We start from the raw sequence: 22483 nt of genomic DNA, 5'->3' as shown, positions 1-22483 counted from the left end.
TACTAAACCATCCAAAGTGCAGGGAAACTAATCGCACAAGATGGCCTGATTAAGACACTTGAACTTTGATATGAATGTGAGGATCAGGGGCTCAAGAAAATAAATGGATACAGCATGTAATTGCGTTAAGTAAATATGCAAATCATCTTGCTGTGAGTATGATAGCAATTTATTGGCATCTTAACATAGTAGGCCTTGATTTTAAGACACAATTCAGTTTGATAAGAAGACGGACGTGGGGCTATACACAATACACTGAAGAAATCACTTTAACAGTTCATTCTTTTCCTGATGTCAAGCCTAGTCTGTCTGTTGAAAGTTATGGATTTGTGTGTAAGCATCAGAACTGTTCTCTCGGCAGAGTTTAGAAACAGACCTTCATTAAAACACACAGGAGGCCATCACTATGTCAAGACCAGAAAGGCAGACACTAGGAAAATTAACAGTTAAAGTGGACACATATGAGCTGCAAGAACTCAACCATGTAGTACCAACAATGCATATCATAACCATACAGAAAAATATCGAAGCAGCCAAGCAAACATAGAGAAAGAAATCAAATTTACAAATGGAACAAATGCAATATGAGCAGAATATCCTATTTACTGTCAGAGACTATACAGCATAACAGTGTAAAGAAATCCCTGACTTAGGCTTTCTTTGGTTGAAGAACTACAGACATGTAACAGGAAACATGCTACCACCACTATTACATAATGTCACACTAAAATGCAATAAACACTCCATTCACATTTTGAGATCTATCTCGCAGGGACCGAGCCGTCTTGGATCTTGCGGGCCGTTCTGAGCACTGCCAGCATATTAACCTTGTCCCCAAACTCCTTCTCACGGTGCTCCAGTAGTATACCCTATAAAAAATAACACATTAATGTCCCATCTGAATACACCGGTCATACCACTGATTCTGCAAGTCGTAGCCTACCTGATCTCCAGACCCGATGACGAAGACTCCCCCCAGGACAAGTCCTTCACCCCTCAGGTTGCCCCTGAAGCCCCTCCGATAGGCCCGCCAGAGGTTCCTCCACACCCCGACACGCAGAAACATGGAGAGAAACATCCACCGCTCTTGAGGGCCGTAGAAATTTCTCTAATAGGACAAAAGAAAACAGGGGCTTATGGACTTGATGCTCCATGTTTGACCTCATAGCGTGAAACTAAAGGACAACCATGTGTAGGGGTTTTGTAGACGCAGACCTTCTGATCCAGGTAGACCTTCCCAGAGAAGTACTTCTTGAAGCAATCCAGCTCCTTGCCGAGGTTTTCTTTGACCACAGCAAAGAGAGGGATCTCAAGGTCCTGCAACTGGGACTTCAGAGAGGACAGCTCAGCGGCCTCCTGAGAGAGAGAGAGAGAGAGAGAGAGAGAGAGAGAGTCAACTGGAACTAATGAGAGTTGACTAGCTAGAGGAAACAGAATTGGAATTGAATTGGAATGACAGGAAACAGAACTGAATTCCAATAAATTCTATGAAATTCTACTTCTGGGAGAGGTTGTCTTGATTTGCTAAACATTATAAATCAAACATTATGAATCAAATAAAAGACAAATCAAATACATTCAGTCATAATGTACAGTATGTATTACGATTGCATGTTTTGCATCAAATACCACCTGAAAGGTACTTTTTAACATTTCATGACATTCAGTATTGATAATATATAAGACTACGTATAAGCTCAGATATGCAGTAAGAAAAAACAAAAAACATGGAATTTCACTAAATTTCATTGAATTAAATTAAACTGAAATTCCAATTCAATTCCAATTCTGTTCCTGTAAGTTTTTTCAAATTCCAGTTCCAATTCCTCATTTGAATTGGAGTTGATGAGTTCATTCATGAATTGACCCCAACCCTGGTCCTAACATAGTCACATACCTCTCTGCACAGTAATCATCCAGGTCGCCGTACAACCATGACCACCGCTCCCGTCTTCTCCCACAGAGCCTTGGCCTTGTGTCGCTCGTGGACTGAAAGAGACAGAGGTGCGTTACTGAACCGTCATCTCAACGACATCTCATCTGAATGTTAGTGAATCATCATCTACAAGTTAATTAATTCTTCACATGGAGAAGTCCTCTTCTTTAGAAGACCAACAAAGAAGAAAAAGGCAGTGGTAAACATGTTGCCCCCACACGTATGATGCAATTATAGTTTCATTATTTAAAATTTGTCTGTGGATTAATTTGTGTGCTGCCTGTCACGCATCATATCTCAGACATCACAGATTGAATTGTGACTAAACTTGTGGGAATGATGCATCTCACCTCTGCATTCACCCCCATTAGGCCGATCAGTGACATTTGTAAGGATAGCTGGATATGTGTAGCAAGGTTTGTGTCAATCTGACTTAATGGTGTAGGAGTTAAATTTTGACCTTTAAGTGTAGCTCCCTTATAAGGTTAATCAGCGTAGGTTTTTAAATGGCAGAACACAGTGGCAAAATGCATCATCAAATTTCGTAAAAATTGGACCAGTGGTGTCTGAGATATCACCTTTGAGTTAAAATTTTGACTTTTAATTGTAACGCCACCATCAGGCGAATCGGTGTAAGTTTTTAAATGCTGGAACAACAAGGCTGTTTTCTGACTCACTGCCTCCGGTTGTCTTCAGTTCTGTGTCCTCCAGCACTTCCAGATTGGCCCATGCTGGTTTAGTCTGGAACCAGTCTGTGATGGAGCTGATGAACTCTGCAACCAGCAGGCTCAGCGCCTTCATGACCACAGTCACAGTCACCATAACCCTCAGCTCCCTCCGCAGGCTGCCTCACCGCTCCTGGAAGCAACAACTTTGTTGTTTTTTTGTTATGTTGTACAATACTAGATGATCAACATTTTTGGCTTAGGTTTCTTTCAGAGGATGAAGCCAGACATCTTATAAAAACATCACATTGTTGCTCAGAAAGCAGCAAAGCAGCTTGACACTCATTCAGTATTTTGTTTTGATTAGTAACACACATGACATCCACACATTCACTAAAGAGAGATGATAATTCGTTTTTTTAAATAGTGGGCTTGTATACCTATAAGTAATTAATATATCTGAACATTTTATAACAGACAATATTTTAACAAAATGTGTCCATGAAAAGAATTCATACTCACCAGTCTGTGGCTCCCTGCTACTAACATGAGTAGGAATCTCCTTGATCTGTTTTCAACCGGCCCCTTAAGCCCTCTAAACTCCAACCAGTCCAATCAGAGTAAAAGCCTTGCTTATGTGAACATAGCGTGATAGGAATTCTTCAAAGATCACTGTGGAATAAGCCTCATGTTAAGCTGAATCCTCAGTACCAGGTTCAGCTTGGTGTACAGAGGGGCTCCTGTCAAAGAGCCACTCTGCCTCCACACCTTCGTGCTTATTATTTGATTATTCATCCATTACACTGCTATTAAGGCAGTGGTGTTCTATTGAGTAGGTTCGATTAACATCAGTAATGTAAAAGAGCAGCAAATGTATTCAAGTATTCAAGAACTGATACCAATGTACGCTCCCTCTCCCACTTTCTGTTCTCTATCCTGGTTTCCTCAGTTAAATCACACCATCTGCATTTCCTGTTTGAACTGCTGAAGTGCGTGTGTCTCTCTCAGAGGAGGCCATGAAAAGTATGATTTGTAAGATTTGGCCTTTCATTGTTTGCCCACAGGTCAGTCCCAAAGAAGTTGCAACATCCCTGTGTTTACTCTCCAGTTCTCCTGGCTCAGAGCTCTTAAACCAGACTGACACCTACAGGAGGTTAGTGGCATTACAGAATGAACTGACAAACTCTCCTCCTGGGCTTGATTTACTTAAGCATCTAATTTGCTAGTGATACATAACTAGATGAATAGATTACTTGAAGCCAAAATCAGACCAGATTATTAAGGACTTGTTCCACTATGTCTAAAATGATTTTTGCAATTTTACACTGTTCCTAAAACTCTAAAACTGTTGATGTTGTCCATCTCTCGACTTGTCACATGATTATGTTTTGAGTGATGGTTTAGCCTGCCTAACACTGTCATACTAAGGAACAAAAAAATCTATAGATGTCTTGAAAAACAAACACATAATAATCCTAAATTCCAGCTGATCAGTGCAGATCTTGCGGTGCACTTATCTCATGCTGTGACACTATCTTAAGAGCATAACATCTACAGTGTATCTGTCCTCTATCAGCCTCTTAACTGGAAGTGTGTTGTATAACATTACAAAGCTGAATAATCAGAAATGCAATTGCTCGGAAACAGCTGGATTCATCATGTTATTGCAACATGGCCCACTGAACATACCTAATATTACTTCCCCCACCACCTCGGACAACCTTTGAACATAGTGAGCAGGTCAAACTAGTCCAATCTGGTCTAAAAGACAAATTTTCTCTGATGTGTTCTATATCAGTCAGCAGTTGATCCTACTTCCTTTGTACTCGTATTATTGGCCTTTTTTCCAGTTCTGTAACAGTTTTGTTATTTGACTTCTGCTGATTATTGATTCTCTGGGGGATTCTCTCTCACCCATGATATCCGTTATCACCGATTAGGCACTTAGAGAAAATCAAAACAGACCTATTTCCTCCCTTGAAGAGGATCTCTTCACTTAAGGAGTCCACCCGACTGTCTGACTGTCTGAGTGTAAAATACTTAGAAACATACAATTCCTTCATGCCCTTTCAGACATGCAAAGGGGGTTAGGGGGCAAGTAAGGACCTTCCCTGCTTGTGTCCTAGTTATTGAATAGGAGTAACATTGGTTCAGTTAATATAAGGCAGGTGTATGATATTCTACCAGGACCAACACCAGGATACACACATAAAAATGGATTGAGAATAGGAAAAGTGAGTGTGACAGTCTGTCTCACGTTATGGGAGTTAAGTAGTAATGTGAGTGCACTTCAGCCTCTTTCTATAACTCAAGAGGTTTATTATAGAACTATTACAGATAAAAAAAGGAACATAAATATTTCTTTTCAGGGTCACAATGCTATATATAGTGTGCATCCATCTTCAAAAACATCCTGTCTCTATTTTATGACCCTTTTTACAACTACTGGAGATACTGGCTGTATAAGAGAAACCATAGATAAATACAGAGTCCGCCCGGTGGTAAAGGGGTTCGAGGTGAGGGGGTGCTGGTGACTGAATATGTATCGGTTCTTGGGACTCCTTTGTCTTTCCTTGCTTTTTTCAAATTACACATTTCTACCACAGACAGGTGAAAACCAGTCAGACATTTGCATTGTGTTGCTCCTGTGGAAGGTGTGTGAGGAAAGGGGATCTCTAGGATGGTATTGTGGTTAATATTGCACTCATTGGTGGCAGCTTCACAGAGGAATGTGCTGAGAGTCCAAAATGGGCTGGAATAGAGATGGGATAGGATGACACTCCCCGAGCCCAGCTGCTGCATTCCCTCTGGCTGTTCGACTCAGCCATATGCTAGTGTGTGTGTGTGTGTGTGTGTGTGTTGTTGTTGTTGTTAACCGCTCCAAGTCATCTAGCATGGCACGCAATGAATGTATAGATCAGTCAGGAAAGGCGATGGATAGCTGGTATGAGAGTCATGTGAGCAAAGGCATGGCTACAGGATTCTTTCCCAAAAAATATCCAAGGAAATGGTTTTAGCTTTACACTGGACATACCCTGGTTGCCATGGCAGCCGTTTGACTTTTCTGTTTTCACCTGATAAACAGCCATTTCTGATGATAAAATGCTAAAAGGAATCAACATACTATAAACATTACTCTCTGCTCACGATGTAGGTCTGCTGTCAGCTGTGTGGTTCGGGGTCAAGTAAGGTCTCGCATTGGTCAGACTGTTTTGCCGCTGGTATTCTCACAGACACACACACACACACACACACACATACAAACACATAAACATACACACATGCAAACACACACACACACACAACCTCACAAATACACACAGTCCATTCCTGGACTCCTCACCATTGTATTCCACTACAGTGTAGGGAGTGTGTGGGACCAACAGCCAATCGCAGCTGAAGGCTTGTACCCCACCTACTGTTTGGTGTTCTCACTAGCAGACATTGGTTGATATGTCACACTCCTCTTGTGCGAATCAAGCCAATCAGAGAGTTAAGTGGGATGTAGTGAAAGAGAAGGAGCAGAGCCTCCAGTGGTAATTACTGCAAGAGCCATTCAGGCCTGTTAAATTCTAGAAATAATCTTCCTTTGTCAGTTAAGTGTTTTAACTGAAGAAAAACAACAACTCTTGCTTTATGCTTTAAAGACTGTTGAAAAATGAGGCTACATGCTTATGTATTGTGTGAAGATAACTGGTACTATTTATAATACCTAAATTCTTTTTTGTTTTGCATTATATTTTTTATTATTTTCAAGTGTTTCAATTAGAAGCAATGACTAAATCTGTGCAGATGCCTGATAATAAGGTGAACAGTTTTGATGCACAAGTTAAGTTTAATTGTAAACAAAAAGCCACAAATTTAACCCAATACCAAATCACCCATAACCCAGAAAACCAGCTTGTGTAACTAAGGCCATAAAAATCTGTACAAACACACACCAAGAACAACAACAGGGTAACTTTTTATGACTACAGATTGTGTGCATTATATAATGTTTATCGATGTGTAGTTCCTTATATGACGAGCTCATTCAAGCTAATCGCTCCACAATCTCTCCCAACTCGCGGGCCTTTCCCCAGCCTTGCAATGAAAGGCCATAACGAGGGACTGGCAAGGTCCAACCTAATCTGGCTGCTCTGCCATCCAGATGGGACTGGTTGGTAACCGCACAAGCACACAGCGCTGAGAGAGGAGCTGTGGAGTTGCGCTGCGTGGCCTTGAACCTGGGGAAAGACAAACAGGTGTTAACAGCCCCTATACGGCTGCCTGGGCTTCCTGCATTCATTTATCTCAACCTGTTCAGTCAAGTTTGAGTCTGACTGACTCTCGGATCCAATACTGACCCCAAAACCCTGACCCCGGCTTTTAAATTGACGTGCAATGGGTCAATATGAGAACAATATGACATACCTTTCATGTAGCCAATGGGACAGAAGGAGGAGTCATTTTTTCTATACCTCCATGTCAACGAATAACCTCAAAGTTTGGGGAATTCTATGTCACACTAATGAATGCACTTTCTGTCTGTCTATTTCTCTCTCTGTTTATTTCTCTCTCTGTCTATTTCTCTCTCACACACACACAGCAAAGTTCAGCTCTAAGCACATCATCCGTGCCTAAACTTTGTTGCTTGGTCCGAGTGACATTAGAAGTGTCATGGCCTTGGACTTGGACACACTCTGTTGCACACACTGTGTCAGTATAAGAGAAACAAAATATTCAAAGCCTTTCATGTCTTTCTGACATACTCACTGGATGGGCATTGGCTGAGCCCGCTGTAATTGTTCAACGATTATGTGATGCATTGAAACGAAGTCTATGAAAACCCCTTGCAGCGACACAAAGGTCATCAAGCCGTTATCATTTTTGCTGTTCATCTTCTAAGAGGCCCAGTGGCTTTCTATGGGTGAGGGTTCAGAAGGATTTGAACTTTAAACTTTATCTGTGGGTGTCACCAGTGGGTTTCACAAACCCACCAACTCACAGTGACCTCTTTGAATCCGTAGTGAGAATTCAGCGACTGTAGAGTGGCAGTGATAAGCTGCAGGCTAGAATATGATGTTAAAAAGTGCCATGGCCCTCTTGTGCTATGAGTACATAATAACAAATTTTATTCATATAGTTTTTTTCAAAACAGTGTTTGAGATAGATAAGAAAGATAACACTTATTTTGCCAGCCTGTGTTCCTCAGGGTGTATCCAAATCCTGGGTGCCTCAACAGCAAATTAGATATAGGCACTGATAAATATAGGCAACAGTTTATTAGCTTGAATAACTTTAGTGTCCCACAAACTACCATGACCTCTAAAATCCTATAACTTTGTTAATAACACTCAATTTTAAGAGTTTAGCATTTTCAATACACAGGATATGATGTTACTATCCCTTGTGCCATAATCCAAGGGCCTCTATATGAGCATTTATATAGAGGCCCAATTCAAGTTTAACAGAATGATATACTACCATGAAAACATCAGGCTACACCGTCATAAATAGTACAGGTCAGATCAAAGCTTCTGCCAACACACAATGCTTACTTCACTAATTGGTGAAATAAAGGTGCTACGAAGACAGCTAAATGGGAAGAGTACCATAAAAAGCTGGTAAAGTTCTTCAATTAATATATATACAGTATAGCAAAATTAAATAACTTCAAATGAAAGTTCAGAATGAGGCTATTCCAGAGAGATGTAGCCTAATGCAACAATATTGGACAAAAGTAAGTTTATAACGTTTTCCCATTTCAGCACAAAACTGCATCACATGGGCCTTTTGCCTAACCTAAACAAGACATGGATAGACGCATCAGATACTGGACTGATCAGTATTGTCATAGGATAACTTCAGAGCTCAGAGTAAACTCAGAAATACAGCCTGACAATTTCGTTATTGAGTTTTTGTTTTTTTCTTAACCTCATCTGACCTCTATGAGCAAGACGACTCAAATGTTTCACCTCAAGACACCTGGCCCTTTCATTCAAGCCCACGATCATCCGTGTTGCACTATATTAACCTATAGTAGAAGTTTAACAAATAGAAATCCACAAGTTACCATCTCATAGAAATCTCCATTTAGAGGGTTTTAAATAAGGAGCTTCATTCCAAAATGCAACACATATGGGATAAAAGGCCATTATAAGGATTACAGTATTATCTTAATTATGTATCATAATCAGAATAATTTGATGATCCAATTAATAAGTAATTATAGCCACCCTTTTATGTTCCACCCTGACACGTTGTCAAAGCTCTGATAGCAGTTATCTTTCAGTACAACCAGAACAATCTTGTTAGTGTTGAAAAAACAGTTTCCTGGTCAGTCATTAACAAGTGTTTAGAGGCAAACCACACAAACTCAGTAAAAACTAGTCTCTCTCTCCCACTCTCTCTCTCCCTCTCTCTCTCTCCCTCTCTCTCTCTCTCTCTCCCTCTCTCTCTCTCTCTCTCTCTCTCTCTCTCTCTGGCGTGCACGTGTGCACATGTAACATGAGTGTGGTGACTGAGTGTTTTCATATAGATCCAGGCCTACAGACTCAAGTGAGGCCAAAACAAACAGAGGTGTCTTCTCCGGAGGTCAGCCAAGTTGCCACAGTCTCACAGTGTGCCATTAGACTAGACCTGATGACAGACTAGTACTAATTTAATCTAGTTCACATTAGTTACAATTAATTGTCCTCACTTCTAGTCGTTCTGACAGTGTAGTGTATATCACTGTAATTAGTATCAAACTGATTATAGTTATATGAAGATTGGGTCTTTTGGGGGGGGGGGGGGGGGGGGGGAGTAGAAAATAATGCTTCTGAAAATAGAATTGGTTTTTGTTTATATTGGTGGTTGTTTGCCTGGTGACGATCACTGCCTGGAGGTCACAGTTTATCCACTTTTTCATTTAGCACTACATCATTGCCGGTACCCCATTAAAATGATTTACCGCTTGCCCTACAGTTAGGGAATGTCTGCAAGTAATGTGTTCAACAAACATCACAAACGCATTCCTATCAAATCGATAAAAACAATATTGCTGCTTGTATTGCTGCTTTTGTGCCACACATATCTATTGGCTGTCGGTGCGGACTAAACAAGAAAACTGAGTGATAATCAAGAGGCATGTGGCGTATTAGGCTTCACTTTAGTTTTGTCTCACAAATTACACCTATGGATCCTTGAGCAACATACTGAACGGATATTGCTTTACTTCCATTCCATACCAATAATGCAAAAAACAGGAGCTGCTCTAAGAACTACATGTTGTCGGACCCCCGGTCTGTTTGATGGTCATGTCTTCGATATAGTATCACATTCAACATCTAGCTCCTGCTCCTCTGGGTTTCATTTGATTCGGCTGGCTCTGGGTAATGTTAGGTCAGCTAGTTACCGAGCTAGTTGGCCTTGATTTTCATGTGAACAAGTGTTTCTAATTTTCAGCCCCCACTTCTAGTTTTTAAAATTTTCCCAGCAACTCAAACAGTCCTGTTTATGGAACGCAGACCAGTCAGAGATTGAATGAAGGCCGAGTTAGAGTGATGTCCTTATGTTGCTGGTGTGGACATTTTTTAGAAACAATACAGATTACACAGTAGTATATAAAAATTACATGTAGTTATTTTCATTATTCCTGTATAGCAGTCTAATGTGACCTCTTGCATCCCACCTGCCACAAAACCTGCATCCACCAAACTCTGTGTCAGGACCCTCGAGACCCACAGGAGTCCTGCAGGAATACTCTGAAATATAAAACTAACCTTTTCAGAATTGTAGCACATGGCATCCAAAAAGCAAGCCATCCCTAGGCTGCCTGTGAAACGGTGATAAAAACGGCAATGCCAGGAAGAAAAGCGGTTACACAATCACCGCTCACACTGGTTTTACAGTTAATGTCGATGCCGCTTATTGTGTTTCCTGTCAAGTCTGCTTTGAGTAAGGCTTGAGCAGTCAGGAAGAGTGGTATTTTATTCACTACTGAAAGCTAGTTAAAATTCTTCTGTCATTTCATGAGGCCAAGGCAACACTAACAAATTAGAGCCAGATGGGAGAAGGAGTATGTCCCCCTGCAGTGTTTAAGGTACAGTAAAGAGAGATTTGTTTACCCTAATGCGAAAATGTATGGAGTCTGTGTCTTTATGTAGTTGACACTCCCAGTGTTTCTCCAGGTGTATGTTTCTGTGTGTGTGTGTGTGTGTCTGCTTGTGTGAACCACATGCACAAACACACCTACACACCCCTCATTTTCGACAAAAACGGTCAATTACCTGTCAGCTCATGACCTATCTGACGCATCTTCATTATATAATACCTTCTGTGATAGTGGGTCGATATTTTTCTGCATCTGTCTAACACACAAGGGCTTCAGGCCTGCAGTTGGGTGGAAAATCTTTTGTAACAACAACATTTAGACAAAGAGTGACAATGCGTGACTGTTGCTTGGCACATGCTTCCAAACATAATTACCAGGGACTCTTGTACACTCTGTCCTTTAGCTTGGAACCAAAACAATATATTTGTATTTTAGATGTGTTTTGGTTCCTTTCCTATCCCGTCCCTTTCTAGAACATCCTCTTAGTGTTCCTTCACCAATATTGACACTAATATTGCTCAGGACACGATGTAAACAGACGCGATTGCATCATTTTAGCAGCAGACAACAGCTACCTCTCTCTCTGTCTCTGTTTCTGTCTCTCTCTCTCTCTCTCTCTCTCTCTGTCCATAAGTTGCCCCAACCTGGCTCAGTCCGAGGCAGAACTGTCCCACCAGTATGGCAGGGGGAGGGGAACTCCCTATTTAAGCTTTTCCTGCCAGCACCCAAGAAGCGTCACACCCTAAGGAGCGCTGACAAGGCAAGGGTGACGATGATAAACTCACACTCAAGCATCATAATGTGCGCAAGGGGTTAACAGGTAGTTTTCCCAAGTTGAAATCCCCTCCCATCAGCAACTCCCCCCTGGAATGGACTGTCCCATGGATTCACATGACGTGTGTGTGTGTGTGTGTATGTGTAAGAGAGAGAGGGAGTGTGTGTATGTGTGTGTGCGCGCGCGTGCATGTGTGTGTTCTCTTAGCCATATATAGGACCATGTGGACACAGACCTGGAGTTTTGTAGCATAGACTTCAACACTGTCTTTTTGTCTCCCTTTCTCCCCCTCTCTCTCTTTCTCTCTCTCTCTCTCTCCATTTCTCTCTAAACCCTTAAAGAGAACCAGCAGGAATATAAAGCAGCCTCTAGATCTCTTTGGCTGCTGTTGGTGGGAACTGAGGAACCTTTTCTGTCTGAGTGTTTTGAGTTGCCCTGAGCACCTGGCCGTGTAGAAAATGAGTGATCTGCTGGAAGATGGGTCTTTCATGTTCACGTCGGAGTCCGTAGGAGAGGGACATCCAGGTGAGCCTTCACATCAACTACCTGCATGTGAAGCTGAGTTACTGTTGAAACGTTAAGCGTGTTAGGGTGTTGATTATATGATACTCTTTACACTTTGTCGCAATATCCTCCAAAAATATACAATTTGAAAAACGTCCCTGTATTAGAAACATCTTAGCAAAGACAGATGGGATTTCATATTTCTGCAAAAACTGCATTAATATCAATATTTCAACTGATTTTGCAGAAAGGCAGATAATCATAAATGCATATGGCCAAAATTGAATGCAGAGTATACTGTGTATTTACTCTCCAAGCGTGGATGGTATTCCATTGATAGTCTACTCTGAGCAACATGTGTTTACTGCCCCACTCTCACTCTCACTCATGGGCAGCTGGGGTGAATGTGGCTCGGATGGTGTAGGGTTGCATGTTGAGGAGAAAGTTAGCAACAAAAGAGCGACATGCGGTCTCCATAAAGGCTCTGGGTTACTGGTGGCATGCTCACATCATTATTCACCAATACACGGCACATTGGCAAGTGGGTTTCTGGGCTAAACAAGACATGTCAGTCCAAATGCATGCAATGGAATAAATTGATATAGTCGATATTGTAAATAACAAATAACAACAATATTGTAAAACCTTGTCTTCCAGTATCACTACAATCTTAACATAAATGCATTGCCAATATTTATTTCTTTTATTTATTTATATATTTTTTATTTATATATTTATTTATCTGAATTTCAAATCATCCAAATTTCATATCACAATTGTACTGTGGATTACCAGTGGTTTCATTTATTTGAGGTAACTTTGTGGGAGAGGAAAAATACTTTTATGCTTTATGAGAGAGATTAAAAGGAGGTTTGTGTGCGTGTGTGTGTGTGTGTGTGTGTGTGTGTGTGTGTGTGTGTGCGCGCGCTCTCTAGCTTTTTGGTGTTTGATTTGGCTCTAACTGTTGGCATTCAGATCCACAAACCACCACTTTGATCTTCTCCACACTCCCACCCACCAAGTCAACTCGGTCAGCTTAACATCCAATCAGAAATGTTAAAATGTACTCTGCCCTCTCTGTTTCCTTCAGCCCACCGGTGGATGTGTTGTAATACTCCCACAAATATGTAATCTTACAAAGTCCCCTGTGCTAAATCGATAATCTGTCAACTTTTATCACAGCGGGTCAAATGAGTTTCTTCCGAGAAAATTACAGAACTTGACAATTTAGAGCCATAAATGTACATATGTACAGCCATAATTTAATAAAATGCATTGATTTGGATCCTGAGAACCCTTTAGTTTGGTTGTATCATGTTAAGACCATGTTAAATATCAGTGTTTTGAAGCAATTTAGATGGACAATTTTGCTAGAAAATATGACCGTATGAACAGTATTTATGACATTTTTGTTTGCTGTAGTCCACTATGCTACAAGAATATTTTTAATTTCCATCCCTGCAGAAGCCAACATTGCCAGTCTACATTACCTCAAAAAACTTTGTTAACATTGTCTTCAGATATTTGTCTTATGATATTGCATTTCACTCGGTCTTCACAGACAATATTAGTCCTAGATTTTAGATATTTGCTATAAAATGATGAAATGCCGACAGTGCAACCCATATGAAGTCAAATTATAGTGATAAGAATTCTTAGGGCGAAGTCTGTCCCCGCTGTCGGTGCGGCCACAGAGCTGCGTGGCCTTGGTAGAAGGCTGCGGCGGCTGGACACCTTTCTACTTGATAACAAACCTAGAGGTCTGGGCTGTTCCCACAGATACTGGCCATCGTCTGGGATAAACCTATTACACAGAAATGTCGTCTTACAGCTAAGATTTAGCCTTAGAGGAAAGGTAGTCTGAAGACAAACGGTTTCTGTTATAACATTACATCGGCCAATGCAGGTGCAGACTGTAACTGCAAAGTCAATTCGCGTAAAGATTTAAACATTTTACATTCATTTTGTTGCTCAGTGTCTGAAAAATTAGGTGTATAGGGTTAGGGTTAGAAACTGTATTCACGCTCCTCCATGTACTGCAAAACCAAGACAACCAGATGTTGATGTTGTTTCTGATCTGACCCGTGTATTGCATTGCCTCAGCAGGATGAGAGAGAGAGAGAGAGAGAGAGAGACAGACAGAGAGAGAGAGAGACAGAGAGAGGCAGAGAGAGAGACAGATGAATGGAGCGGTCAGCAGTGAGGCATTGTGCTGTTGCTATTCACACACTGAGAAGACTGAAATCTAACATTGCCCACACTCTTCCCGTTCAGAAAATGAACACGTTCATTTTTCAGTGCAATAGTACTTCATAATAATACTTGGCAAGTAATGAGAATTTGGCCGCCTATACCAACGTTGTGGACAATATGCAAAACCTACAGTCCCAGTGCTGAATACAGTCTGCAAATGTTTGTTTTGTCTGGCCTTTGTTCTCTGGGATTACTGCCTCAAAAGAGACCAGCTCAAAGATTTGTTTAATAGGCCTACAAATCTTGGTGCCATTAAGAGTTCAAGTCACACTTTTTTTTTTTCACACTCACTGTACACTCACTCACTGTGTATGTGATTCAAACCATGTCCTAAATCTAAACCTCTTTTCCCTCCTCCACTTTTGTTGTTTTTTCCCACAGACAAGATCTGTGACCAGATCAGCGATGCTGTCCTGGATGCTCATCTGAAGCAGGACCCCGATGCCAAGGTGGCCTGCGGTGAGTAACACAGGCTGCAGCTCCGCTTTACTCTTACAGTCTAAACAATGAATGGCGTTGTTGAAACAGGGAGATGGAGAGAGGTTCATCTTATCTGATCTCTGGTTAAAATTATCTCCTCAGCCCCATAACACTTTGCTTTCTTGGAACTCAAAAAAAGGGCAACACATGGTCAGTTTTGACACAGCTGACAAAGTGACCCACTGCCCTGAAACTGACCTGAAAATGTACACATCTGCATTATTCAAATTATTTATTGTATTTTAATATTGACCTCTGAATGTCACAAGGGGTGACCACTTTAAACCCTTTAAACCCCCTCCAGTTTAAACCCTCTGAACTTGTTGGTAGTAGCAGTCAATAAAGCCTGTCTTGTTATCTCAACACCTACTTCTGGACGATTAAAGTCTAAAAGCGATGACTGTCTAGAAGTTTTTGGGGTGCTCCGATCAAGATGATAAGATTTCTGAGTGTGTTATATATGGAATGTGTGTGGTGCTGCAGGTCGATATAACCTATTGACTTACTTAGCCTATTGACTTTAATGACAGAGACGGTGTGTAAGACCGGCATGGTGCTGCTGTGCGGAGAGATCACGTCTCGCGCCAACGTAGACTACCAGAAGGTGGTCAGGGACGCCATCCGACACATCGGCTACGACAACTCTGAGAAGGGTGAGAGAACACAAGATGGAAAACACAGGAAATATCTGCTCTCTGCTGTCAGCTTTGAGGTGTCAGCTTTGGCTCTCTCCCTCTCCCTTTGTAGGTTTTGACTACAAGACATGTAACGTGCTGGTGGCCCTGGAGCAGCAGAGTCCGGACATTGCCCAGGGGGTCCACGTGGACAGACGGGAGGAGGACATTGGAGCAGGAGACCAGGTAGAACTGTTGCAACGGGACTGCATGTCTGTTGCCCAATGTTGACTTAAGAGGAAGTACTCACAATCTACAATAAGTCTTCTGCGCCTGTGGCTCCATTATCAACACCAGTCCAGCCACTGTGCAGCTCATAATGACCCAACCAACATCATTATTTCATTATTTGCTGATGATGATCTCCTTTATACAGCAAAAACATTGCCTCCTTATTTTTTCAGCCCAACTCTCTCTCTCCCTCTCCCTCTCCTGTAGGGTCTGATGTTCGGCTATGCCACAGACGAGACAGATGAGTGCATGCCTCTCACCATTGTCTTAGCCCACAAACTCAACTCAAAGATGGCCGAGCTCAGACGCAACGGCACCATCCCCTGGCTGCGTCCTGACTCCAAAACACAGGTGAGATTGTGTGTTCCATTTTTTTTTTCACCTAAAAAAAAAAACCAAAACAAAAAAAACAACTCACGGTGCCTATGAATTAGCCTATTGTTTCAATCTTGGGTGGCGTACAAGAGGTTGATTTTGGTGCCAGCAGACAAAATTGGATCAACAACGGCTACTGAAGGCATCAAGATTATGTTCTCTGAGTGGAAACAATAGACTTTTGACTGCTTTAGTGGCAGTTAGCGATTTTGACTGCAACTCTGTGAGGAAATGTTGTTTAATGCCTTTGTGTCCCAGATCAGATATGGGGTGTTAGAACATTAGGTTAGAGAGTGCGGCTCAAATTTCAAACCAAACAATCGGGCAAAGAGGTTTAGATTTATCCCAGATTGTGCCGTACGCATATTTTCAAAGCACCAGTGTAGTATTAGGGAATTAACAAGGCAACGCTCGCACCAATGAGCAGCGCCGCCTCGTCTTTACTGTTGCTGAGTGAAGGGGACCAGGTGACCGAACACACGACAGACACAATGGACGCCTCGCTGAGAAGGTGCCAGCTGATGATGTGAACACGTCAGTTGACATGGCACTGTTTTTATCCCAGTGGGAACATGCTGACTCTGCTGACCCTCCCTATGTAATTATCTGGTCCGGACAGCAGCAGAGGAAGCCAGCTGCAGCCTCATCAATCACAGGCCCAATACTATCCAGGCCTTCTCCTTCACTTGAATATCTGGAAGGCTGGGATATCTGGCACAGCAGAAGATATAATTCAGACTAGCAGCAGAGAAAGAATAGGCTTTTGGTGTCTGCGTCAGGCCAACAATGTGAGTTCATTCTTGGCAGCTCACTCCATTGATACTATATGAATGAAATCTTTTTTGGAAACTCAAGAGTCTGTAGAGGAAGGAGGAGGGTGACACAGTCGGCTGCTCAAAGCTTCAGGGGAGGAGCTTGGAAAGGCAGGAGAAGCCAAGAGCTCAAATAAGGTCACATGAGAAAACTTAACAGATAAAAGAAACTTTAAAGTCACAATGAAACTGCATTTTGAGAGTGATGTATTTCCTGTTGAAACAAGATATTGGGGTGGGAGGGATCATTCAAAAGTGTAAACCAATGGGATGTCAGTTAGAGAGATAAGGCTGTTTTATTTGATGAGAGGGACGGGATTGTTCAAAAATCTGTGATGGTTTTATTGGTTGGAATTTTTATGTTGCCTCCTGGTACATGATGAGGTCACTGCTAAAGATTTTCCATTTTCCAGGAAGTAAAAGTAATGAGATTTTGATATAAAGGTACAATAAAATTATATTTTCGTCATTTTTTTGGCATAAATTGTCAAACAGGTGTGTGTTTGATAGAATGCGACTTGAATGATCCTGTGTGGTAATTGGGTCACTGCAACAGCAAAGAATAGGATATAGATAAGAATAAAACAAACGGAGACCAACAGATAAATAAGGTTTACAACGTCTTTGTTGACAGATTTACAGGTTAATAGGTTAACTGATTAATTTAGGACTGAAGGAAAGCTCAGTCACTGGATGCCAGAAGGCTGAGCTCCTCCTCTCTGGACACACACACACACACACACACACACTCTCTACAACATCTGGCCTCTCCTCCGCCCCTCAGGTGACGGTGCATTACGATCAGAAGGACGGAGCCGTGATCCCCAAGAGAGTTCACACCGTGGTCATCTCCGTCCAGCATGACGACTGCATCTCTCTGGAGGAGCAGCAGAGGGTCCTGAAGGAGAAGGTGGAACTTCATAAACACACCAGCACAGTGTTTTTGATGACAAATCTACAGTGTGGAAAATGAAGTTGTATCTTTTGTTTTGTTTTAACATGGAATCTACTCTTATCAGGTGATCAAAGCTGTGGTTCCTGCTAGATATTTGGATGACAAGACCATCTACCACCTCCAGCCTAGCGGTCGCTTCGTCATTGGAGGACCCCAGGTGACAGTTACACCCGACCTAAACACTGTTTCTGGAACAAATAATTAGTAACACTTTATTTGGACAGTCCAATGTATGTAAACTATCAGGTGACAAAAAGTAGATGTTCAACAAAGGGTCATTTGCCTATTTGCTGCATTTCTACAGACTATGTAACCCCTAATCCCACCAACCCCTAAACCCTAATCCTAACCTGACTTTTTTTTTTTTTTTTTATCCTATTTCTAACATTTCACTTGAATCTCAATAGACTTTTTAGTGACACATCATAGTCACTTGATAGAAAGTTGAGTATCAACAATTGGACTATCAAAATAAAGTGTGACCAAATAATTAATTTATCAGAAAACAAATATAAAAAAAAAACACTGAATCCACGTGTCTTCTCCCCTTTTTCGCACAACAGGGTGATGCTGGTGTGACAGGCAGGAAGATCATCGTTGACACGTACGGGGGTTGGGGCGCTCACGGCGGCGGAGCTTTCTCTGGGAAGGACTTCTCTAAGGTCGACCGCTCCGCTGCCTACGCCGCCCGCTGGGTGGCCAAGTCTCTGGTCAAAGCAAAGCTCTGCAGGAGGGTGCTGGTTCAGGTGAGACCACAAATCAGCTTCACCCCTTCATCCATCCCTTTATCCATCCACCCATCCAAACACACGCAAGGAAAAACCTTAGGCATCCCGTATTTGTGATGGTGTGAGATCAACATGTGGGTGATAAAAACTATTCTATGTACTTCTGTGTATGTTACAGGTGTCCTACGCCATTGGAGTGGCCCACCCTCTCTCCATCTCCTTGTTCACCTACGGCTCCTCCCCGAAAACAGAGTCAGAGCTCCTCCAGATTGTCAACAAGAACTTTGACCTGCGGCCAGGAGTCATTGTCAGGTAAACGAGTGAACATGACCCTTGTATTCTCCACATGCTCCTTCAAGCTGTCCTCAGTTGAATGAAAAGAATAACAATAACAGAACAAAACAAAATAGTGTGGTTACTGCTAAATATAACACTGCTTCAAAATGAATTTAAAGGAGAATACCAGCGTCATTTAGAGTTATAGCCAATTTACTTCTATCTACATCTGGTTTACATTTCCCCCAGTCATTTTGAAATGCATCCTGTATATGACATTTTTTTTAAATACACTTTATCATGTCAAACCTTGAAATTAACTGCTGTCCTGGCTAACAAAGACACCCTAAATAAAACAGACATGGATGTGACAATAAAGTTTATAAGGCGACATGTTTTGAAGGATTATTTCCTGGCAGAGATTTCCAATTTCTTCATGTGGGCGTCAGGTGATGGACAGGTGTCAGATGATATGAAAACACTCTGGCACAATGAAATACTGACAAAACAGAAACTCTGACAACACCAAATTAAGGCTTCATGTTTACTGTTATTAATTATCTAGCATGGGCAATTTTCAAGTGTGTGGAAAACAAGCCTTGATATCTTCAACTCCGCCGACTGTGTGCAGACAGCACCAGGAGTAATGTACAGGACAGGGGCAACCTAGACAATTAGCACAAAAAAAAAACCCAAAAAGCACAAGTATTATCCTTCAGTGTGCTTAGTTTCCCACTCCTGATGTTGTGTGTGTCCTGTGTCTTCCTCAGGGAACTGAATCTGAAGAGGCCTATCTACCAGCAGACAGCCTCCTACGGCCACTTCGGCCGCCCAGAGTTCACTTGGGAAATGCCCAAAGAGCTCAACTTCTAAATACTCCGCCTGCTCGTCCCGATCGACCAGCCTGGAGATGCGACACAACACTTCTTTATGGGCTACAACCACAAAAGACAATTACTTCTTGTTGAATTTCACCAGAGAGGATGAATTGAGAGGATGTCCTTGTTTTTTATAGGAAGAAGTAAAGCTAAAGTTAGGGATAGGCCAGCGATGAGACTGTAGGTTAGGTTTGAGGAGGTGATAACATAATTGAATGCCAGTGTGGTTGTAGCCTATATAATGGGACATTTTATGCTCCCTAACCCCAGTGAGAAGGGAAAAATTGCAGAGGACATCTCACTACCTAATCCCTTTCTCTGCCCTCTCTCCTTTTGTAGCCCACAAAACATCTTTATCAAAAGAGAGAATAAAGTGATGTATCTCGACTTGACAATCCACACATTTACATTCAGATACAACCTGATAGAGCATCTCAAGACGTTGGCTGGCTTAAATTTGTGTCAAATGCAAACTCTATGTGTCGCTGTATGAAATGTTGGTGCTGTAGCAATATTAAGGAAGTATTGTTTCCGTACAATCGCTAGTCAAATAGCTTCCTGGGTAATGTCTGCTCACAGAGCAAGTGAAATCATCTGATAATGACTCTACACCACTAGCGGATCATTTAGCCTAAACACTGTGACTGCTGCATTATGTAACCTGTTCAGTGTGCAGCAACCAACCTCAGCCCATATCATTTCCAAATGGTGCTATTCTATGAAACCAGTAGATATTTTCATCAGTGAATATCATTTGAATGTCTGAAGTGTAATTATTGCTCAACCAAAGGCTCAATTTTTTCTCCACTGAGAAGAAACTAAAAAATGGACTCTTGGCTTCAGAAGAAAAACAATTTATTTTAATTAAATCTTTTTGTCATAGCTCTGTAAAAAATATCTTTTCTAAGTCTTATTTTGTAATGTGTGCAACAGAAAGCTGTTTGCACCATTACAGCTACCAGTGTGCAAGAAGACAGGTCACCTAAGAAGTGGGGAGAGGTCTATCTCTTAAGCGTATGTTACAATCAACCAAATGGTACAACAGCCATGCAGCCTTATGTTTCTGTAGCGCTCTACTATCCATGCCATACTGTGTCGAATCTATATTAACTTCTGCTCAGTCCAGCTTTGTTTTAGTATCAAGTTGCTTTTATTGCCACACAGCTCACCTGATGCAATTTGTTTCAGTACAGATGATACATTTGTATCTACATGTCTGCATCTTTACCTATAGGCCTGCTGCTGTGGCCGGGGCTGTAAATGTGAATAGACTCATTTTAACAAATGGCTAGAAGTCCATAGTAGATCTCTTGACTTGATTATGAATTGATCTTTTGTGATTATTTGCTCTATACAGTGGATTGCCAAACTGCATGTGGCCAAGACTAAGCATATTTTTGTGGACCACTGTCTTAATGTTGCTACATTTTTACAATGCCATGTGTCTTTGTTGATTTATGAGAATGAGCCAAAGTTGGCCAAACGTAAATATCTGATGACAGAATACCTTTCCTGCAGATGTGCTGTGCATTTTCCCCCTCACTATATAGAAAGTGCTTCTTCCATATCTTTGAGATATTCACCTAATGTCTTACAGTGTGAAGCTCTCTATCGCCAAAAATTTCTTGGACTACTGTCTGTTTACATTGTAGGCCTACACTGTAGACCCAGATCCGTTTCCATGGATCCAGAGAAGAAAAAAAGAGGGAGTGTTTCTAAAAATGTTTTGCATGTGATAGGGCATGAGGAACAATACAATACGTACATTAGGAGACTGCTTTTGCCATTGCTAAATGACAGAGAAGTATTTGATTCCTCTTCTTCATATAACACTGGGTTTGAAGCAGTGTAACAGTTTTCCTCTTAAACCTTCACAGTTCAGTCTTCCAGGTTTATATCACAAACCGGCTTCCATCTGCACCCAACACCTTGTTGTAAGAGAGGTATTTCTCTATGAACTCTGCTGATCTGTTTCTTTTCCTGTCAATTTTAGTCTGCAGAGAAACTGGACAATGTAAATAATTGTTGACAATAAAAAATATTTAAAAGATATAAATTGTGGTCTGGCTGTTTTTGCTACATGATTAAAAAAACACCATCTGGACGCAGCACACAGGGAGAGAATAATGAGTTCTTTACATGGTTTTATTTGTTGAACATTAAGGCATATATATACAATCATCTTACTTTCATCAAAATAGAATTTACAACCTAAACCTCTTTGGTTTTTGTTATCAAAATAATAAGGCACATAGGGTTTCTTTTTGCATTTCAGTTGAGTATGACAGTTTAAGTTAACAGATTTCTGTGAGGTTTAAAGATCCCATTTACTCTCACACAATGCTCTCACAATTATCCACCAACAGCATGGGCAGGCTAGGTTTGCTTGCAGATATCCAACCACATTTGTGTGAGCAGCTTAATCTCACAAGCTAGCTACAGTATACAGGAATGTTTATTGTCAAGCTTTATAGAATCAGCTTTGATTAACTATAGAATCTATTGGATGATGGCCGACCACCAATCCTAAATCTGTGGAAAAGCAATGGCACATGTAAAAATGTAAAATCAATATATGGGTAAAAGCAAGGTCCCAGAAATCAACATATGTGCTATACACAACAAATATACATAATGTATCCCAAACATAAGGCCAATTCCATAAAAACGATGAAAACAGGAGGCAGAAGCAAACGGACTTCATTCTGCTTTGAATCAAAGATTGCAGCTGGTGTCGTAACATATTTTCCTGAGTGCAAAGATCAAAGATAGATCAGTAAACAAGAAGAAAAGGACAGAAAGGGGCTCCTGGTGTAACTGAAAGGGTAGAAAAGCGAACATGAATTCAAGACGCGGAAGCCAAC

At 41.4% G+C, this 22483-nt stretch overlaps 1 protein-coding gene and 1 pseudogene across 2 annotated transcripts; one reads left to right on the top strand and one right to left on the bottom strand.

The window, feature by feature from the left end:
• Positions 1-158: 158 nt before the first annotated feature.
• LOC139923397 (peroxiredoxin-like 2A) lies at positions 159-2800 on the bottom strand (annotated as a pseudogene). The gene is made up of 5 exons (XR_013507205.1): positions 2614-2800; positions 1898-1989; positions 1216-1356; positions 944-1108; positions 159-869 (listed from the first exon to the last, which is right to left on the bottom strand). The product of XR_013507205.1 is annotated as a peroxiredoxin-like 2A (transcript).
• Positions 2801-11769: 8969 nt separating this feature from the next.
• mat1a (methionine adenosyltransferase 1A) lies at positions 11770-21646 on the top strand. The gene is made up of 10 exons (XM_071914161.2): positions 11770-11978; positions 14592-14669; positions 15221-15343; positions 15438-15550; positions 15803-15946; positions 17567-17692; positions 17802-17894; positions 18301-18483; positions 18644-18777; positions 19512-21646. The coding sequence occupies exons 1-10, from the start codon at positions 11912-11914 to the stop codon at positions 19612-19614; spliced, it is 1164 nt and encodes a 387-aa protein (XP_071770262.1). The 5' UTR covers positions 11770-11911; the 3' UTR covers positions 19615-21646.
• The last annotated feature ends 837 nt before the right edge of the window (positions 21647-22483 follow it).

Source organism: Centroberyx gerrardi, chromosome 15, assembly GCF_048128805.1.
Source record: "Centroberyx gerrardi isolate f3 chromosome 15, fCenGer3.hap1.cur.20231027, whole genome shotgun sequence".
Taxonomy (NCBI): domain Eukaryota; kingdom Metazoa; phylum Chordata; class Actinopteri; order Beryciformes; family Berycidae; genus Centroberyx; species Centroberyx gerrardi.
Note: the sequence above shows the minus strand (reverse complement) of the source record. Positions and strands in the feature narration are given on the sequence as shown.

What these genes read in the sequence shown, in the direction of transcription:
- mat1a (XM_071914161.2), top strand. Translation starts at nt 11,912, where the DNA reads ATGAGTGATCTGCTGGAAGATGGGTCTTTCATGTTCACGTCGGAGTCC. An exon ending in CGTAGGAGAGGGACATCCAG is followed by an intron (nt 11,979 to 14,591) that starts GTGAGCCTTCAC and finishes TTTTTCCCACAG; the next exon opens with ACAAGATCTGTGACCAGATC. An exon ending in CGGCCAGGAGTCATTGTCAG is followed by an intron (nt 18,778 to 19,511) that starts GTAAACGAGTGA and finishes TGTCTTCCTCAG; the next exon opens with GGAACTGAATCTGAAGAGGC.